At 38.8% G+C, this 20,797-nt stretch overlaps 1 protein-coding gene across 1 annotated transcript in view; it reads right to left on the bottom strand.

Annotated features, from left to right (window-relative positions):
• Window positions 1-3,672: 3,672 nt before the first annotated feature.
• LOC117804685 (protein phosphatase 1H-like) overlaps window positions 3,673-20,797 on the bottom strand; it is a 49,165-nt gene continuing 32,040 nt past the window's right edge. The window contains exons 8-10 of the mRNA XM_034673004.1: window positions 20,433-20,540; window positions 16,067-16,218; window positions 3,673-9,668 (exon numbers count right to left, since the gene is read on the bottom strand). Of these exons, the coding sequence (XP_034528895.1) occupies window positions 9,521-9,668; window positions 16,067-16,218; window positions 20,433-20,540 (408 nt within the window). The 3' untranslated portion in view covers window positions 3,673-9,520. The remainder of the gene's footprint in view (window positions 9,669-16,066; window positions 16,219-20,432; window positions 20,541-20,797) is intronic.

Here is a 20,797-nt window from a genome sequence, read left to right as displayed (position 1 = left end):
ATTACATGACATTCAAAGACACATTAAGAGTTTCAAATCCATCTGACTCGCTCTTCTTTGGACTTTTAGGGAAACATTTAGTGAAAAGCAATTAGCTTAAACTGTATGACGACGGAAGCTCAAGAGGGACAAACTGTCTGTCAGCTTTCCTGCCGACGACTAAATAAGCTGCTTTCATTTGTCTGACTACTAAGGGCCCAAGTGGGGAGGGAGGCCCTTAATGGGCAGAAATAAAATGTGTTTTCTACTACGCTTTTCTTTTGTTATAACTGCAATAAGATAACTAAAAATGTCTGAATAAATAAACAAACAATCAGAATTCCTTTCTGGGAAAAAGGGGGGTCTCGGCTTTGTGAGATGCGCGTCTCATGCCTAAAGTGGGGAATTGTCATATTTTCATAGCATCTAGTGTGGCTGAATCAGACTGAAATTAAACTGTAGGTTTTTAGAGTTTTATTTGACTTCATGAGGTTAGATTATACCAAATAATGCCCCCTTGTTGTTATTCAACAAGTCACTTGGATTCAAATAATCTTGTTTAAAGAGGTGGACAGTATGAAGGTCAATATTGTGCAGTTACATTTGGAGAAATTGTAAAATAAATAATATTGATATGTAGCTTAGATTTGAGTGAGTTAACCAGGATAGTTTTAAGCATATATTTGTGTTTAATGCAAATAAACCAGTATTATAGCAGCAATGTTATATTTTTCCGGGTTGGCTGTGGTGATGGGGCCCACTGAGATATCTTTTCAGGGGGCCCAGACTTCCTGGTGACGCCCCTGAAAGTACCACAAAATAACTTGTATAATTTAACAGTTGTTATATTACTTTTGACTTAAAAAAAACATGACAAAGTGGCATAAATCTCCTAAGCTTAATTATTTAAATATGTTTTTTGAAAGTCACATTTGAGGTCACTAATAAAGAAATCTACTGTCAGCATTTTAACTCATCCCAAATGATAGACTTTAACAGAAACCCCACCTCTGACAAGGCAAACAGCCAATCATATTTTGGGGTGGCCCCTGGGGTGGCCAATTGGATGTAAAAGGGTGCCAATGCCACCCTTGGTCACCCATGTGGACACGCCACTGATGTCTAACAGCTGCAGACTGAGGACTCTGGCACCAGCTTCACTAAACCCTCAATAAAAGTAATTAAGGTGCTATTTTCAATATGACCAGAAGAGAGCGCACTCACAGTTTTTCCTCTTTGCCTGGTGTTTGCAAAAATCGTCAGAGTGGGACCTCTGCATTTCCTCAAATCTCTGGTCATGCCTACACCCGTCCTGACGTTCCGCGCGAATTTTATCCACGCTACTCCGCCAAATCCACTCATTTTCCATACCTACCTGACATGCGGTAATTGCGGGAAGAAGGGACAAAAATATCCTCCTTTTCCCCTCTGTGGATTTGTGAGTACTTTTCATTTTGAATCGAATGGAATTGATACCGGAACAACTTTTCCTTACGACGCAGGGACAGAGACAGACAACAATAGATTATAAAACAGTCTGCTGCAGTTCAGCTGCAAGGTGAAGGAGTGTGTGCGGAGTCAATGTGGAATCTCTGCATGTCCTCAGATTCAACAAATCCTGGTAATGTTTGAATAGACTGACTTATTATGGCTTTTTGTTAGTGTTCTTATCTCATGTGGTCGATTACGCAACCAAAGACTAAACTATTGGTAGATTTTTCTGGAATATTTTGAGATAAATACATTTTTGTGAAAGAAATATGTAAATATTGTAATATGTTTCTTGGACATTTACCCGCGTAAATCAGTGTTTTATATGTGAAGATTGTATGGTATTCGTTTTGTACAGATCACCAGCTTTCTTCTTTATTTATGTATGTTATGCAAACTAAATATTAATGTCATTATATAAAAAAACATTTATTCCCAAGTCACTTTTCATGCTCTGACATACTGAATGTTGTTTGTGCCGCTCGGGAAATCAACGGAGAGCCTCGCCGTCCTCATCTGTCACGTTCACCGAGGTCATCCGAGGAGAGCAGCGGGTGCAGGAAATTTGGGGATAAAGGTGCTGGAGGTGTTTTTTCCCCATTTTCTTGGGTGCAGGGTGGGGTTTTTGTCTCGTATTATTGCGGCCACGTTTTGCGCGCACGCCATTTTTTCCGTGCGCTTTTACGCACAGCGACACGAGACAGCAAGTGGAGTGAAGAGGACAAAAGAAAAGGCAAAGAGCAGAGCAGAGCAGAGCAGAGCAGCGAGAGCCAGGCGCTGGTTGAGGTAGTAGTTTGTGCTGTTGGTCGGGTTGTCATATTACCCCTTGTGGAGATGACTGCGCAATCTACTGCCTTGCTGGCGCTGGTGACTGAACGACGGTGGAATCAACGCGGATCAAAGTGAAGGACGTATCCCACTGCATTGTTTGTAAACACACATGTGAAACTGTTGTGGGCAAATGTGAACTGATAGAGGTGTGTGCAAATTAATCACGTGTAAGGGTCAAATATATTGTCCTATAGATTGTTGAATAAAATGTTTTTCAAGGTATAAATTGTTTATATTTGTGTTTCACCTCACCCTGTATTTTATTTCTATAGACATAATATATACTGCGTGTGTGTATATATATATATATATTTATATTTGTGTGTGTTTTCAACCCTTTTCCACTCAAAGGACCCTGAAGATTCTAATGATCCTCTAACAAAATCAGGATTCATATCCAGAGGTCAAAGCAAACACAATATCCTTTCTCCTGATAATCTTATTTTATGTAATCATTTTTCAAATGTCATAATTTACTATATTGTAATGTATCTGGAGGTGACCTGGGAGTAGACCCAGAACACTCTGGAGGGATTAAATTTCCAATCTGGCATGGGGAACGCCTTGGAATCCCCCCGGGATGAGCTGTAAAGTGTTGCTGGAGAGAGGGTCAACTTGCTTAGCCTGCTGCCACCGTGACCTGACTCCTGATAAGCGGAAGTTAATGGACACATAGATGGATGAATGTAATCCAATTTACTCTGAGATATCTATATCACTGTTGGGGATGTCAGGGGATATTAAGAAGGGACTGGTCTGCTTTAATTTTTTTTCCTGAAGGTAGAGATGTCTGTTTAGGTCTTCAGTAAATCCAAAATATATCGCTGTAGCAGACACTCTATTACTATTTAACAACTCAGTTTTTTCACTTTTTTGGTATCTAAATAAACAAAAAACGTAAGTTCTGTACAGTGAAGTGACACAGCTCTTTCAACAAAACTAAAGAATAGCTATTATAAGCATAGTTTAGAGCATTCCTAAACACACTGTATTACTGTAACATTAATGTATTCAGATCTAAATTCTAGCACCACATCTCAATTGAGAGTACTCTGAATCAGGAAGAATATAACAAAGTGGTGCTCCTGTTGACCCTCTTCTGTCAGTGTGTCTCATGTAAGGTGTCAGACATTCAGAGGGCACCCTCCACTAATGAGTCCCTCTGTTCTCCGTCTAACCACTCTATAGGAGGTCAGTTGACCCTGTTTGTCAGTGTTTGCTTCCCCACAAGGAGAACAGGGAATCGAAACAGAAAAAATATTTATTTTTTGGATGGGAAGAGGGCGATTTGTTTTTGCTTATAGAGCCTTAACATGAGACACTCCTTTGCTCTTGAATGACACAAACAACTCTTTTTTTTTTTCTTTTTTTTTATATTGACCTGTAACATTTATTTTCTTTTTATTTCTGAAAAAGAAACACTGAAGGTAAACATTACTTTCCCCCCAAAGTCAGAGTTGCACAAGGAAACATTAAAAATATTTCTTTTTTGACTTCATAAGTAATCTTTTTGTTATACAAAATGTACATTTCACATTCACAAGGGGAGAGGTTGAGGGTAGCACAATGGTCTCTTAAAACTGGATTCCCACTGAGCTTCAAACTTCCTCTTTGCTACAGAAAAAAGATCTCTAAGCTCCCCTCATTGTCCCATATCAAACCTTTAAGTCTAAGGTAAAAAAACAACAGCAGTGGCTACTTTCACGATACAGCAATTTCAAAAAGGGTTGGATCGAAGGGACAAGGTAAACCTTAAAGTCTAAGAGCTTCCCAAACATACCAACAAACTTTTGTCTATTTACAAATGTAGGGGTACCTTCACTTCACTTCATAAGACTCCCTTCCTTTAACAAAATCAGTCATTCCAGCTCATCCACTTCAACCTTACATGACAGCTGAACCTGAGATTATGCGCAGCAGCTGAGTGGCACGGTAGGATGACAAAAATAAATAATGCTTTCAATATCTGACATTCATGTATGAGAAAAAGGCTTAATGACAAGTATAAGGATGAACATTCAACAAATATCCCCCCACTCAGATATTGTCTTGACATGTCTACAGTTCAAAATGTGCACTCGCTTTGAAGTCTGATTGTATGGAACCACTCAGTTGAACTAAAGCACATGCTAAAACAATGCTGAGGTGAGGGAAGGACAGTTTGACTCTGTAAAGTTAAACAGAAAAAGACATTCAATAAATTCAATAAAGAACATGTTCTAAAAAAAACCCTGTTAACCACCATCTTGTTTGATGGAAGGAACAGATGGATTTAAACAGGTAATACAGATAATTAAATGTATGACAATACACATTTTGAAAATGAATGATGTTCTTAACCCTCCTGTTATGTTTGTTTCTTAGCGACAGCAATAATGTTCTTGGGTCAACTTGACCCAGGGCATATTTAATAATTCAAAAGTGTCAGAACCCAAAAAAATCCCAATAAACATTTTTTAAATCTCATTCTTAACTCCATTACTAACCATTTAAATCAATATTTAGTGCATTGGTGTTCTTTAATTCTCACAGATCATAGTTCAATGAGGACAATTCACTTGTTTTGTATGAAAATTAATGTTAAAACCTTTTTTATGTACATTGGAAAGTACATTTGGGTGAAATATGTCACACAGTTGCAAAGGAACATTTAGTATTTGACACTTCTGACCCCTTTTAGCGTCCACTTTGACTGCAGGGTCAAATTGACCCACGAACAGTATCTATATTATATAAGCATGCAGGGGGGGGGTTGCAAATGTATGAAATGAACCATTTTCATTGTATATGTTGTTCATGCTAATTCAGCCAAGCAGAAGAAGTTTCATAGCGAAAAAATACTTTTAACATATATATATATTTTTTTTTACTTAAAAATGGGTCAATTTGACCCATAACATAACAGGAGGGTTAATGGAATGTACGGGAGGAAAAATGCACCATATGAACTTTAGGCAAATTTAAATGACCACTGCTTGAACGCTTGTCAACAAATGTCACAAGCTATGATAATAAATGCAACACAATGGCACATATCATTTCATGTAAAGCAACAATTCAACATTTTGAGAAATGTGCTTATTTACTTTGCGGCAGTGAGTGAAACGAGTACACTGATACTCCTTCCTGTTAGAGCATTTAATATGAAGCTATAAGCAGCAGACGTTTCGGTTAGCTTGACACAGAGAATTGGAACAGCTAGCTTACTTAGCTAGCTAGTCTCAGAGTAATGAAATCGACAAGCTAGCACTTCTGAACCACACTTATTTAAATGTATGAAATTCAATTTGCTGTTTTCAAGGGACTGCTCCCCATGTCTCTTATAATACAGTAAACTGACATTTTGAACTTCAGCTTACCTAAACAGAATATAAAAAGTATAAAACATTAATACAAGAGTTAGTTAGCTTAAATGTTGCTAGCAAGTGTAGTTTGTTTCACTTGAGCAGAGCAGGGCTAGCTGTGTCCATTCTTTATGTTAGCTGGATTAAGCTTTTAGATTTAGGCTGTATATCCTTGTATAGCTGCACCAGAAAGAAAATAAATGTATGTCCAGACAAGTTGTAACAACTTTTTCAACATGGCTTTCTCAACCCTACAACTGCACCACTTCCAAATGAACTTCTTTGGATTTAGTCTACCATCTTTACACTCTATTTCATGGAATGAGGAGACGTATGCTAACTTCTAACATAACTCTACATACAGTGGTGGACAGTAACAGAGTACATTTACTTGAGTACAGTACTTTGATTATCTGTAATTTACTTGAGGATTATTTTTTGGGGGAACTTATTACTTTTACTCCAATACATTCAGAAGACAATTATTGTACTTTTTACTCCACTACATTTCCATCAGTGCTCTAGTTACTCACTACTTTAGCTTTGAAGTCAGCTCATGAATTTGTGGAGCAAACACAGAGCAGATTTCACTCAGATCAGGCAGTTCATTTAGAGGTGGTAATGATGGCTATAATTCTCCACCTGAGCATCCATGTCCATATCTTCAGCCTGCGTTAGAGGTTTTTGAAATGAAGAATGATACGTATCATTTGAAATGTTCTCCCTGTTTCCCACTCTGCCCAAACATACAAAAATGAACTGTCCAACCTGAGAAAGCGTGTTGAGCTATGTAACATTTGTTTCATTCCAGATGAACATTTCAAACTAAGTTGTCTGTGCTTGGAGTAACTTAGTTGCTGTTTTTATTCCATGGTATAGTTTTAGAGATTATAAGTAATGGTTTCTAAATGAACATAATGTAACCAAATGTACTTCTATGTATTCTTGACTGCATTTATGTATTTTGAAAATACAATGTTTTGAGATTTTTTAAGAAGTACTTTGAACACTTAAGTATTTTTTAAAAGCAATTACTTCAGTACTTTAACTCAAGTAATAATCTGACAGAGTAACTTTCACTTGTATTGGAGTAATATTTGACCTGCGGAGTATCTATACTTTGACTGAAGTAATGAAGCTGTGTACTTTGTCCACCACTGTCTACATATCAAGTAGTGAGCTATAAAAAGTCTTAAAACCTAAGCTGTGTCTGTTTTTTGTCAGTCAAGGTCATAAACACACAGTTTGTTTTTATTTTATGCTTCAATTCTTCTTCTTTTTGTTTTTTTTAGCTCAGTATCCAAACTTTTAGAAATGTACTTTTTCATTGATCCTCCTCCCTCAGACAAACTCTCATCTCCTGCATCTTAAATGTATCTGACCGAGGAGTACAGCCTGTATGAATGCAGAATAATAATGAGGGAGAGGGCTGAAAAAATATACATGCACACATACATTTCTAAGGCCCTGATTATGTTTGCGGACAAAGTGAACTCTTCAATTGTTGCTTTAAAAACCCAAGCAACAAGATGACCAAAAGTGCAATACATACATGATCTGGTTTTCAGTCTTTCCATATGCATTCTGTTTCAGCTAATTCCCCTTCTTCACACTGAATCTACCCTTTGCTCCTCTGCTAACTTCCTGGGATGCTAATAGCTCTAAAGGGTCAAATAAATGATAAATATATGATTGCTCTCTGCACATTACAAACACATAACTTATAAATTAAAACAAACTCAGTCCATTGAAAAAACAAACAGCTGTGTAAACCATTGCACCGTCACTTATATTCCCAGGCCTACAATAGGTCATGCATGATATAGTAAATCACTACATCAATTCATAGCACATCGTTACTCCCAAACCTGTCTCTCTAAAGACAAATGTGATCAAGCATCTAAAGCTTTTGAAACAAACATAACACAGTAAAGACAAAAAAAGAGAAAGCTAATCATTATTTTTCTTTGTGAAATGTTTTGTTCTTGATTGTTTGTATTTTATGATTTTCAAAATGCCAAGTATGTCCCTGCTGCAAGAAATGTTTACCTCTTTTTCATGGCTTGGCTAATGATGTCTCAGTCTAAAGTGCGAGTACACTAATGTACAGTTCATATAAACTAATGTTAAGTCTTCTGAGTTTAAGTTTTTGATTGGACATTAAGGAAAATAGGAAAGGGATTTTGGGAATAAACTTCAAACAAGTTTAATTTGACTAAATTCACAACTTAGCTTGTTAAATGTATTTCTTAAGAAGTAATTGGTCGACATTTTGAAAAACGACCCAATCTTGTCTCTTGGCTAGATCGACATAAGAGGATTGATGCAACTTTTATACCTGCATATGAGATAGAAGCCTACAGTTATGAGACTTTTAGCTTAGCTTAGTGTAGGTTAGCTTGGCTTAATTAAGGAATGGAAATAGGAAAAACAAAAATCTATTAACCAGCACTTGAAAAGCTCAAATGCAGTCATGTTGTTAATTCTTTTGACAGTATAAAACTACATGAAAAAAGGAAACTACAGAAACAAAGTGTGAAATCATCAGAGACTTTTGATTGGTGTTTTTTTTAGCTTATAAAAACATCTGTCAGACCATAATTGAGCGCTTAAACTCTGATGTTTTTGTGTGAACATTACACGGATGAAATATAATATGTTAAATTACAGAAAATATAGAGCTTTTTGTACTTATGGGAATCAATTATCCAGTGTCCAGTCCTTTGCTAAGCTAGGGTAACAGTCTCAGGACCATAGTCTCATATGCAGATATGCAAAGGCTGTTGTTCTTGTCATCTAACTCTCAGTATGAAATCATAGGTCCTAAAATTAGATTTTATTTAAGCTTAGAATTAGCTTTTTGTGTGTAAATAAATACATTTATGACATTTTAAGAACCAATGTTTGATTAATTGACACGTGGAAGAAATAGCTGAGGACTCATCAAATAAAATCTATTCATATACAATACCAAACTGTCTACCTGTTACTGACACAAACAGGTTAATGACTTCTTAGTCCACACTACATCTGACTCCTGGGCCACCTTGCTACTCTGAGGTCCTTCAGTCTCCTCGTCTGTGTCCATCATCTCTGCACTTACACGGAAAAATGAAAACTTTGCAAAACAGCATAAAACACTTCCCTAACTTCTCCAGTCATTTCAGACTCTTTCTTGTATCTTATCAAACGGAAGGCTCAAATGTTACTACAGGATACTCGGGATGGGAACAGAAATGCAGGTCCAAGCCAAAATCTAATCGCTGCAACCAGCTGAAGATGTGAAACGCAGTCTGGGAGCAGCTTCCTTAGCTAGGGAGTCCTTCAAAGCCACACTGTGGCAAAAACAGAAAACACAGCTGACATGTCAGCTCGGTCCATGGTCACGAGACGAAGGAGGTATTTCTTTTTTTACAAATAAGTAGATTGTACAGTAAAAGAGAAAAGAGTATGATGAAAGAAAAGGAAGAGGAGGGGTTGAGTTTTGTACAGCACTGCAATAGAGGTAAAGAGGACAGGAAGGAAGAGGTCTTCAACTTTGAAAAGTATTTGTTTGTTTAAACTTTGATATTCCCGCAAAAGTTCAGGGTCAGTCAGCCTCCATCATTCTATTAGACTGCTGTCATTAACATTCATAAGTCCTGAGTCCTACGTTAGCTCAGTTATCAGGATGATTGACCGTGAACTTCTACAGAGACATGAAACACCAATAAATGTAAATATCCAAAGTATGGTGTATAGTGTTCAAGGTAGAAAAGAAATATACAAACAGCTAGAGGAATATGAAAGGAGATAGCAGTTAAAGAATCCTGTTGATCACAGAGCACTACACGCTCTTCAGGTCCCTTAAATATGAAGCACCTCTGCCGGGCTCCTCAGGGCTGACGGTTTCCGTACATCAGCGGAATGATGAAGACCGTGATGTCATCTCCAGAGCCCAGGCGCTCATTGGTGATCCTCCAGCCTCTGTCCCTCAGCACGCCGCGTGCTCGCATCACCAGGTCCTGTGCTGCCATTGTGTACCTGAAAACAGAGGGACAACTAATGAAGGCCTTTAACACACAACATGTCACGTCTTTGTGTTAAGATGTGACTAATACAGTCAGGGGCGGAGCTAGACTCTCAGCGCAAAGGGGGCGGAGCATCCTCAAGGGGCCCTTCTGATAGTCAAATTCACAACTGTAAAACAGCTGATATATTTTCTCCCCTACTTATCAATAAAAAAACACAGATTCTCACTTATTGCTCAAAGACAGCTCATAAAAGGCCACAGGTTGCTGGTCGAGTTCAAATGTTTCAGCTGCACCGAGGACAGCACACTACTGCATTGATTAATGAGTGGTTCAGCACCGACGCCGATGGACAGCGACAGACAGGCGCATTGTCCAGTACTGTCTTTCTCAGGAATAAAATAAACATAAAATAGACACAGCGGTCTACAACACAGTAAAGTGTATCTAAACATAAAATAGACACAGCGGTTTAAACGTAATTTCAAAGGCAGTCTACAATACCTCTGGAGATGACACAAAGATCAATAATGATCAATTATCGACTATCGATCATCGATGATGAATATCAACATGTGGAGCAGGCTCATAATCTCCGTGGACTAACAGTCATGATAGTGAAGTCTCAGACTTCAACATGTGGATTTACTGCAACTGAACAGAAACATATTTTAGACTCACAGTGTCCAGTTTTCTGTCTACTCATTCTTATTGAGAAAGCATGTGAACGTAGTCAGGTGTCAACCAGGAGCGCAACAGGGTCATAATCAGTCCGGTAGCAAAGAAAGAAAGCGATCATGGAGAACTTTGACTCAGCCTCAGCGCCCAGTTGAGATCCTCCGCTGTGCGCAACACATGTAGTCAGCTGATTCACATCAAAACATGCTTGAATTTAAAACCTAACCCTAACCCTAACCCTAATCCTAACCCTAACCCTAATCCTAAACCTAATCCTAAACCTAACCCTAACCCTAATCATAACCCTAATTCTAACCCTAATCATAACCCTAATCCTAACCCTAACCCTAATTCTAACCCTAACCCTAACCCTAATCCTAACCCTTATCCAAAACCTAACCCTAACCCTAATCCTAAACCTAATCCTAAACCTAACCCTAACCCTAATCATAACCCTAACCCTAACCCTAATTCTAACCCTAACCCTAACCCTAATCCTAACCCTTATCCAAAACCTAACCCTAACCCTAATCATAACCCAAATCCTAACCCTAACCCTAATCCTAAACCTAACCCTAATCCTAACCCTAAACCTAAACCTAAACCTAACCCTAATCCTAACCCTAATTCTAACCCTAACCCTAATCCTAACCCTAATCGTAATCCTAACCCTAATTCTAACCCAAACCCTAATCCTATCCCTAATTCTAACCCTAACCCTAACCCTATCGTAACCCTAACCCTAGTTCTAATCCTAATCCTAAACCTAACCCTAACCCTAACCCTTATCCAAACCCTAACCCTAACCCTAATTCTAACCCTAACCCTAACCCTAATCCTAATCCTAACCCTAATCCTAATCATAACCCTAACCGTAATCATAACCCTAACCCCTAACTCTAACCCTAATCATAACCCCAACCCAAACCTAATCACAACCCTAACCCTAACCCTAATCCTAGTTCTAACCCTAACCCTAATCCTAACCCTAATTCTAACCCTAACCCTAACCCTAATCCTAACCCTAATTCTAACCCTAACCCTAACCCTTATCCAAACCCTAACCCTAACCCTAATTCTAACCCTAACCCTAACCCTAGTTCTAACCCTAACCCTAATCCTAACCCTAATTCTAACCCTAACCCTAATTCTAACCCTAACCCTAACCCTTATCCAAACCCTAACCCTAACCCTAATTCTAACCCTAACCCTAACCCTAATTCTAACCCTAACCCTAACCCTAATTCTAACCCTAATCCTAATTCTAACCCTAACCCTAACCCTTGTCCAAACCCTAACCCTAATCTTAACCCTAACCCTAACCCTAATCCTAACCCTAACCCTAATCCTAACCCTAACCCTAATCCTAACCCTAACCCTAACCCTAACCCTAACCCTGATTCTAACCCTAACCCTAATTCTAACCCTAACCCTAATCCTAACCCTAATTCTAACCCTAACCCTAATTCTAACCCTAATCCTAACCCTAACCCTAATCCTAACCCTAATCCTAACCCTAACCCTAAACCTAATCCTAACCCTAACCCTAATTCTTACCCTAACCCTAACCCTAACCCTAATCCTAACCCTAACCCTAACCCTAATCCTAACCCTAACCCTAATCCTAAACCTAACCCTAACCCTAATCCTAACCCTAACCCTAATTCTAACCCTAACCCTAACCCTAACCCTAACCCTAATCCTAACCCTAACCCTAATTCTAACCCTAACCCTAATCCTAATCCTAACCCTAACCCTAATCCTAACCCTAACCCTAATCCTAACCCTAACCCTAACCCTAACCCTAATCCTAACCCTAACCCTAATTCTAACCCTAACCCTAACCCTAATCCTAACCCTAACCCTAATTCTAACCCTAACCCTAACCCTAATTCTAAACCTAACCCTAACCCTAACCCTAATTCTAAACCTAACCCTAATCCTAACCCTAATCCTAACCCTAACCCTAACCCTAATCCTAAACCTAACCCTAATCATAACCCTAACCTTAACCCTAATCCTAACCCTACTTCTAACCCTAACCCTAACCCTAACCTAACCCTAATCATAACCCTAAGCCTAATCATAACCCTGCTAAGGTTAGGGTTAGGGATGTGATTAGGGTCATTGTTAGGATAAGGGTTATGATTATGATTAGTGTTAGGGTTTTGATATGATTAGGGTTTGGATTAGGATTAGGATTAGGGTTAGCGTTAGAACTAGGGTTAGGGTTATAATAGGGTTAGGGTTAGAATTAGGATTAGGGTTAGAATTAGGATTAGGGTTAGAATTAGGGTTAGGGTTAGGGTTAGAACTAGGGTTAGGGTTATGATAGGGTTAGGGTTAGGTTTAGGATTAGGGTTGGGGTTAGGATTAGGGTTAGGATTAGGGTTAGGAGTAGGGTTAGAATTAGGGTTAGGGTTAGGATTGGGGTTAGGGTTAGGGTTAGAATTAGGGTTAGGGTTAGGATTAGGGTTAGGATTAGGTTTAGGGTTAGGGTTAGAATTAGGGTTAGGGTTAGGATTGGGGTTAGGGTTAGGGTTAGAATTAGGGTTAGAACTAGGGTTAGGGTTATAATAGGGTTAGGGTTAGAATTAGGATTAGGGTTAGAATTAGGATTAGGGTTAGAATTAGGGTTAGGGTTAGGGTTAGAACTAGGGTTAGGGTTATGATAGGGTTAGGGTTAGGTTTAGGATTAGGGTTGGGGTTAGGATTAGGGTTAGGATTAGGGTTAGGAGTAGGGTTAGAATTAGGGTTAGGGTTAGGATTGGGGTTAGGGTTAGGGTTAGAATTAGGGTTAGGGTTAGGATTAGGGTTAGGATTAGGTTTAGGGTTAGGGTTAGAATTAGGGTTAGGGTTAGGATTGGGGTTAGGGTTAGGGTTAGAATTAGGGTTAGGGTTAGGATTAGGGTTAGGATTAGGTTTAGGGTTAGGGTTAGAATTAGGGTTAGGATTAGGATTAGGGTTAGGATTAGAATTAGGGTTAGGATTAGGGTTAGGGTTAGAATTAGGGTTAGGGTTATGATAGGGTTAGGGTTAGGTTTAGGGTTAGGGTTAGGATTAGGGTTAGGGTTAGGGTTTGGATTAGGGTTAGGGTTAGGATTAGAATTAGGGTTAGGATTAGGGTTAGGGTTAGAATTAGGGTTAGGGTTATGATAGGGTTAGGGTTAGGTTTAGGGTTAGGGTTAGGATTAGGGTTAGGGTTAGGGTTAGAATTAGGGTTAGGATTAGGGTTAGGATTAAGGTTAGGGTTTGGATTAGGGTTAGGGTTAGGATTAGAATTAGGGTTAGGATTAGGGTTAGGGTTAGGGTTAGAATTAGGGTTAGGATTAGGGTTAGGATTAAGGTTAGGGTTTGGATTAGGGTTAGGGTTAGGATTAGAATTAGGGTTAGGATTAGGGTTAAGGTTAGAATTAGGGTTAGGGCTTGGATTAGGGTTAGGGTTAGGGTTAGAACTAGGGTTAGGGTTAGGGTTAGAATTAGGGTTAGGGTTAGGGTTTGGATAAGGGTTAGGGTTAGGGTTAGAATTAGGGTTAGGATTAGGGTTAGGGTTAGAATTAGGGTTAGAACTAGGGTTAGGGTTAGGGTTAGAATTAGGGTTAGGGTTAGGATTAGGGTTAGGGTTAGGATTAGGGTTAGGGTTAGGATTAGAACTAGGGTTAGGGTTAGGGTTAGGGTTAGGGTTAGAACTAGGGTTAGGGTTAGGGTTAGAATTAGGGTTGGGTTAGGGTTAGAATTAGGGTTAGAATTAGGGTTAGGGTTAGAATTAGGGTTAGGGTTTGAATTAGGGTTAGGGTTAGGATTAGGGTTAAAATTAGGGTTTGAATTAGGGTTGGGTTAAAATTAGGGTTTGAATTAGGGTTGGGTTAGGGTTAGGGTTAGGGTTAGGATTAGGGTTAGGGTTAGGATTAGGGTTATGATCAGGGTTATGATTAGGGTTAGGGTTAGGGTTAGGGTTAGCATTAGGGTTATGATTAGGGTTATGATTAGGGTTAGGGTTAGGATTAGGGTTAGGATTAGGGTTAGGATTAGGGTTAGGATTAGGGTTAGGGTTAGAATTAGGGTTAGGATTAGGGTTAGGGTTAGGGTTAGAATTAGGGTCATGATTAGGGTTAGGTTTAGGATTAGGGTTAGGATTAGGGTTAGAATTAGGGTCAGGGTTAGAATTAGGGTTAGGGTTAGGGTTAGGGTTAGGTTTAGGATTAGGGTTAGGATTAGGGTTAGGATTAGGGTTAGGTTTAGGATTAGGGTTAGGATTAGGGTTAGGGTTAGGGTTAGAATTAGGGTCAGGGTTAGAATTAGGGTTAGGGTTAGGGTTAGGGTTAGGTTTAGGATTAGGGTTAGGATTAGAATAAGGGTTAGGGTTAGGGTTAGGGTTAGGTTTAGGATTAGGGTTAGGATTAGAATAAGGGTTAGGGTTAGGGTTAGAATTAGGGTTATGATTAGGGTTAGGGTTAAGATTAGGGTTGGGGTTAGGATTAGGGTTAGGGTTAGGGTTAGAATAAGGGTTAGGGTTAGGGTTAGAATTAGGGTTATGATTAGGGTTAGGGTTAGGTTTAGGATTAGGGTTAGGGTTGTGATTAGGCTTAGGGTTGGGGTTAGGGTTATGATTTGGGTTAGGGTTAGGGCTATGATTAGGGTTAGAGTTAGGGGTTAGGGTTATGATTACGGTTAGGGTTATGATTATGAATAGGGTTAGGATTAGGATTAGGGTTAGGGTTAGGGTGTGATTAGGGTTAGGATTAGGGGTTAGGATTATGATTAGGATTAGAGTTAGGGGTTAGGGTTATGATTACGGTTAGGGTTATGATTAGGATTAGGATTAGGGTTGGGGTTAGGATTAGGGTTAGGGTTAGAATAAGGGTTATGATTAGGGTTAGGGTTAGGTTTAGGATTAGGGTTAGGGTTAGGGTTGTGATTAGGTTTGGGTTGGGGTTATGATTAGGGTTAGAGTTAGGGGTTAGGGTTATGATTACGGTTAGGGTTATGATTAGGATTAGGGTTAGGATTAGGATTAGGGTTAGGGTTAGGGTTAGAATAAGGGTTATGATTAGGGTTAGGGTTAGGTTTAGGATTAGGGTTAGGGTTAGGGTTGTGATTAGGTTTGGGTTGGGGTTATGATTAGGGTTAGAGTTAGGGGTTAGGGTTATGATTACGGTTAGGGTTATGATTAGGATTAGGGTTAGGATTAGGATTAGGGTTAGGGTTAGGGTAAGGATTAGGGTTAGGGGTTATGATTAGGGTTAAGGTTAGGGTTAGTGTTAGGGTTGAGATTAGGGTTAGGGTTGGGGTTAGGGTTATGATTAGGGTTATGGTTATGATTAGGTTTGTGATATCACACATAACCCTAACCCTAATCATTACCCTAACCCTAAGCCCCTAACCCTAATCCAACAGTTTCACTGTTATGCAGATGAACACCATTAAACTTATCAATGAAACCAGACAAAACCAATCAGCTAACTAAACAAGAAGTATGCCTTATAATGTAGGCATAAAGACCTGGATAACCAGAAGTATTTTATAAGACTGTAGCTCTTGTTCCTGGCCCCAAACACCTGAAAGAGACATTTTCGGATGATAACTGTCTTAGATAGCATCAGTCCACCATCTAGCATTAAGATGAAATACAACTGAGTCTTGCCTGTAAGATGGTTTAACTTGAATATCCAGCCTTTAAGTGTACACCATATGAAAAACAAACATGCGAGTAGAAGCTAAAAGGCTGCAGACCTGTGCAGGTCATCAGGATCACAGTTGGCTAGAAAAGAGGTGACAGCTTCGGCAACTTCCTGGTTGGAGAGGACGTCCCAGAGCCCATCAGTTCCCATCACCAGAACATCATCAGCCCCATGTTCATAGTGCATCAAGTCATAGACCTTAACCTGCAAATCAAAAGTGAAAGATACAATGTTACAACAAAGAAAAACAAGGTCAATTGGCCCCTAATATCAAGCAATAAAATATATATATATTTTAAATCATACAGCCATGCAAGAAATTCATAGGCTGCATATAGGCACAGCTGTGTTTTAAGCAGAAAGTCAACATTTTCATGCAGACATGCTCACCACGGCCAGGCTGACACTCTGATGCTTAGTGGATATTAATCTTAGTCTAGACTGCAAGTGTGCCAATATTTGTTGATTCGCACCAAACACTATATATTCTATATATATATATATGGACATAGTATTTGTGATGTCACCCATCTGTTTCTGAAGCGCTGTTTTGAGGCCAATCGGCGGCGGCAGCCATATTGCTGCTGTCGAGTGATTGTGACGTAAAGAGGCGGGCTTTGAGCCTCCTAGCCAACAGCTACAGTGTTCCCGCCTGTCAATCAAGTCAGCTGTGCCTCTCATTGGAAGACTTGTAATCTCAATATCTTCGAAATTGCCGCATTAGAAAAAAAATTGCCCCCGTACAGTGTGAGCCGATCAAGAAATGAGCTATCCAGACTACACTCGTCTTTTGTACCAGGCTGTAAACATGTTTATTTCTGCTGTAAAGATCGGCTTTTTTGAATTGGTGTGTATGTGGTTTAGGGTACTTCCGGAGCCAGCCTCAAGCCGATCCTCGATGAACTGCAGTCTTAGCACTTAGGCATTGGACTCATAGTTTTAGACCGGAGGTTGCTGCTTGGCATAAAATGTAATTGTTTAATAGAGAAAAGAAAAGTCAAATAATTACATAATTCATCATTTGAGACTAATAATATCTACACAATGTTTTTTGGACAAACACAGCTTTTGTTTCATCTATTGAAGTTTTGACCCTGTTGCTGGATCAAATGACTATCTCACAAATTGCTTACAGTATTTTATATTTCCTTTTTTTTGCTTTATTCCTTTTTTGAAATACTTAAAATCAATTTAAGTTTACATGAAAATGAATAGTTAGCATTTTTATTAAAAATGTAAATGATATTTAATATTAGTGATTGTAAGGTCAAATTTATAAGAGAAATGTATTCAGTGAAATGCAAGTAGCTTGAGCTAGTTTGCACTATTAAAATGTATATACTGACCTAGACCTGGGTTTCATGACATTTCTGCAGCCCATTGAATCAGTTTCATTGACTGAAAGTATTACAAGACCGCTCAGTGACTTTGTTGAGAGGTGAGAGCGGTGCTTGTATCAATGTCTTTCTCTCACAGACAGTGCACCGAGAGGGGGTTCAGTCTTCCATGTGAACCCGGTATGAACTCTGGTATTAATGAATAAAAGATCAAGCAGAGAGCCGTGGGAGGAAAAAATGCAAAATTCCATAAGACAAACTACACCCGAAGATGAAAGCGCTTTGGAAGCAGAGCCAGACAGTCATATAGGTGAGTTTAAGTTCTCCTGAAGCAGAGGACCTTTTTTTCTAACAGAGATGCTGTAAAACACTACCTCTGGTTATTTAAGTGCAGATTTGACATGGGTAAAAGCAGCCGAAGTCATGTGACAGACTTATTCTTTGATATTCAACATAACAAAGTAGCAGATGGACTCGTCAAGCAGAATAAGAAAGGAAAGAGGAAACAAAGCCAGGGTTTATTATAGATGGTAATTACTTTAAGATTGAAACTACATTAGCTGGCTTAAAAACTGGGCGCAGGGACAAAGCTAGTCTAGCAATATAGCATGAATGTAGGAAGACATAGAAATTGCATAAATAACAGATAATGAGCTTAATAGGCTCTGACAGGTAGACATTTTTTAGGTAATAAAAGAGCCTGGCTAGGCTTCACCAGTCTTTATGCAACTCAACTCAATTTACCTTTTATACATAAAAACATGCAGCCCAAGGTGCCTCTCAGAATAACAGAGAGACAGAAAACAACAGCAATGGGAAAATTAAAAAAGGCATTATTATAATAAAATATTTAAAAATAAAATGAATACAGTAAAATTAATAAAATAAGTAATAGTGGAAAGAAAAATTAAAAATAAGGTAGCATTAACAAGATCAGATGAATACAAGAAAAAAATTGATAAATAAATAATTGAATAAGATAAATAAATGTTAAAGCAATGATTCAAATAATAATGGTTAAAATAATAATAATGCTAGGCTCAGCTGACCCTAAGCTCGCTATATAACAATAAGATTGGTATGTAGAAAAATAATGAGCTTCTAAAAATATATAATACTATTGGCACAACTGTAACTTTAAAAGATGCAATGCTCAAATATCCAACCAGTCAAAGCCAAACTAGTTAAAACTAACTTTCTTAAAGATAATTCAAACCTTCCCTGGGCCGTGTTCTAAACACACACACGAGTTATGTTTATGATGAGCGTTGCGACCAAAACTCACTGATTGTATCTTTAATGATGATTTTATTTTTGTAATAAGACATCTAAATAATCCATGTATGTTAGTTCTATTCATGTCAGCCATCTAGTTTATGTCTGTCTGACTGATAGCAGCTGTCAGGCTACAGGTGCCTGTATTAAAAATGTAGGGAACAAGGTAGTAAGTCAACTAAACATTGTCACCTTGATGTCAAGTGCAGACAGATTGTTGTTTGTGGTATTTAGAAGTGCACTTTCACTTGTAAGGAATTATTTTATTGTACACTGAAAGAAGCCATGGTGTAGAATAAGACTGGTTCCTGTTTGTGAGTGTAGTGGCAACTTTTAGACAAAACTTTCTTTTGCCACTTCTGCAGGACGTGATATTTCTGACTCGTGCGTTGTAAAATAGGTTTACTTAAAAATGAAATAAATGCTGTATAAAATTAAACGATCCGAGAATTTATTAAAAATATGGACAAACAAAATCACTTCTCTCATCGGTATTAACTTATATACTGAAATAAACTCCTGGATGCAAACAAACTTTCTCAAACTCAATTGTAATAAATCCGAAATTCTCATCATAGGCCCAAAATCCCTCACTTCCACCTGCCCAGACTTCTCACTCACTATTGATAAATCCACTGTTTCAGCATCCACCCACATCCGTAACCTTGGTATCATTTTTGATCAGTCACTTAACTTTCAACAACACATTAACAATATTTCAAAAACGGCTTTCTTCCACCTTAAAAACATCGCCCGTCTCCGCCCCTCCCTTTCCTTCACAGCAGCTGAAACTCTCATCCACGCCTTCATCACCTCAAGAATAGATTATTGCAATAGCATCCTCTACGGTACACCCAACACCCTCCTCAACAAATTACAATACATACAAAACTCAGCTGCACGCCTCCTCACTCATACCTGCTCCAGAGACCACATCACCCCAGTCCTCCAGAACCTCCATTGGCTTCCCATCCCCTTCAGAATACAGTACAAGATCCTACTCATCACCTATAAAGCCCTCCATAACCTAGCTCCCTCCTACCTCACCGACCTTCTGCAGCCATATAATCCCTCCCGCAACCTCCTCTCCACCAACGCCAACCTCCTCACCCCTCTCACCAAACCCAAGCACCGAACCTGGGGGGACAGGGCCTTCTCTGTCGCTGCCCCCCCCCCTCTGGAACTCTCTCCCCCAACACCTCAGATTCTCTCCCTCACTCACCAAATTCAAATCCGGACTCAAAACGCACCTATTTACAAAGGCTTTTAAACTATAATTGATTGATTTTTTTCTTGTTTTGTTTTATTTTGCTGCCTTGCTTTTCTTTGCTTTTTTGCATTTTGTATAATTGTATTTTCCTGTAAAGCGCTTGGAGAATCTTTTAAAGCGCTTTTATAAATAAAATGTATTATTATTATTATTATTATTATTATTATTATATTTCCACAAAAGTGACAAAACTATAAAAAAACAAACAAAGCTACGGTTAGAAAATTATGTTGCTCCTTGTCCTGCTCAGATGAAAGCACACATGGCCTTGCACATGCTCAGTTGCTCCAATTTGGCAGCACCAATTACCTGCAGCATGACAATTAAAGGCACACACACTCAAATAACTCTATGGCTCTAACAGTGAGTTAGCAGTAAAACACTCTTTTGTTGTTCATCAGGCTGCTGTCTGGGTCAGAGACCAGGTCACTTGCCTGCTATAAAGAAAACACCTGCTTAATTTCTGTTGGACTTCTAGCTTACTTTTAAGACATAATTTATGAAACTATAAGGCTGATTGCCGTGTTTGCTCTTACCTCAGGACAACAGGATAGGAACGGTTTGATGTAAATGTTGGAGTCATGAACTTTGAGGTCATGGTCACCGAGCCCACGGGTCACACCGATGGTGGCCAGGACACGAGCCTGTAAAACATGAAGTGGTTGAGTTAAGGTTGCTTATACATTTTGGTATAACAGCATTTATATGGCGTTTTTATGAGACAGCTTAAAATAAACAAATATGTGTAAACATTGGGGTTGCAAAATTCTGGGAATTTTCAAAGTTGGAAACTTTCCATGGGAATAAACCAGGAATTTACTAAATTGAAGGTTGGCTCTTAATAGGGAACTTAAATATAGTTGGGGAAAATATATTTTAGCATAATCCTGACTAAAACAAC

The sequence above is a fragment of the Notolabrus celidotus genome, chromosome 21 (genome assembly GCF_009762535.1).
Source record: "Notolabrus celidotus isolate fNotCel1 chromosome 21, fNotCel1.pri, whole genome shotgun sequence".
In the NCBI taxonomy this organism is placed as follows: domain Eukaryota; kingdom Metazoa; phylum Chordata; class Actinopteri; order Labriformes; family Labridae; genus Notolabrus; species Notolabrus celidotus.
Note: the sequence above shows the minus strand (reverse complement) of the source record. Positions and strands in the feature narration are given on the sequence as shown.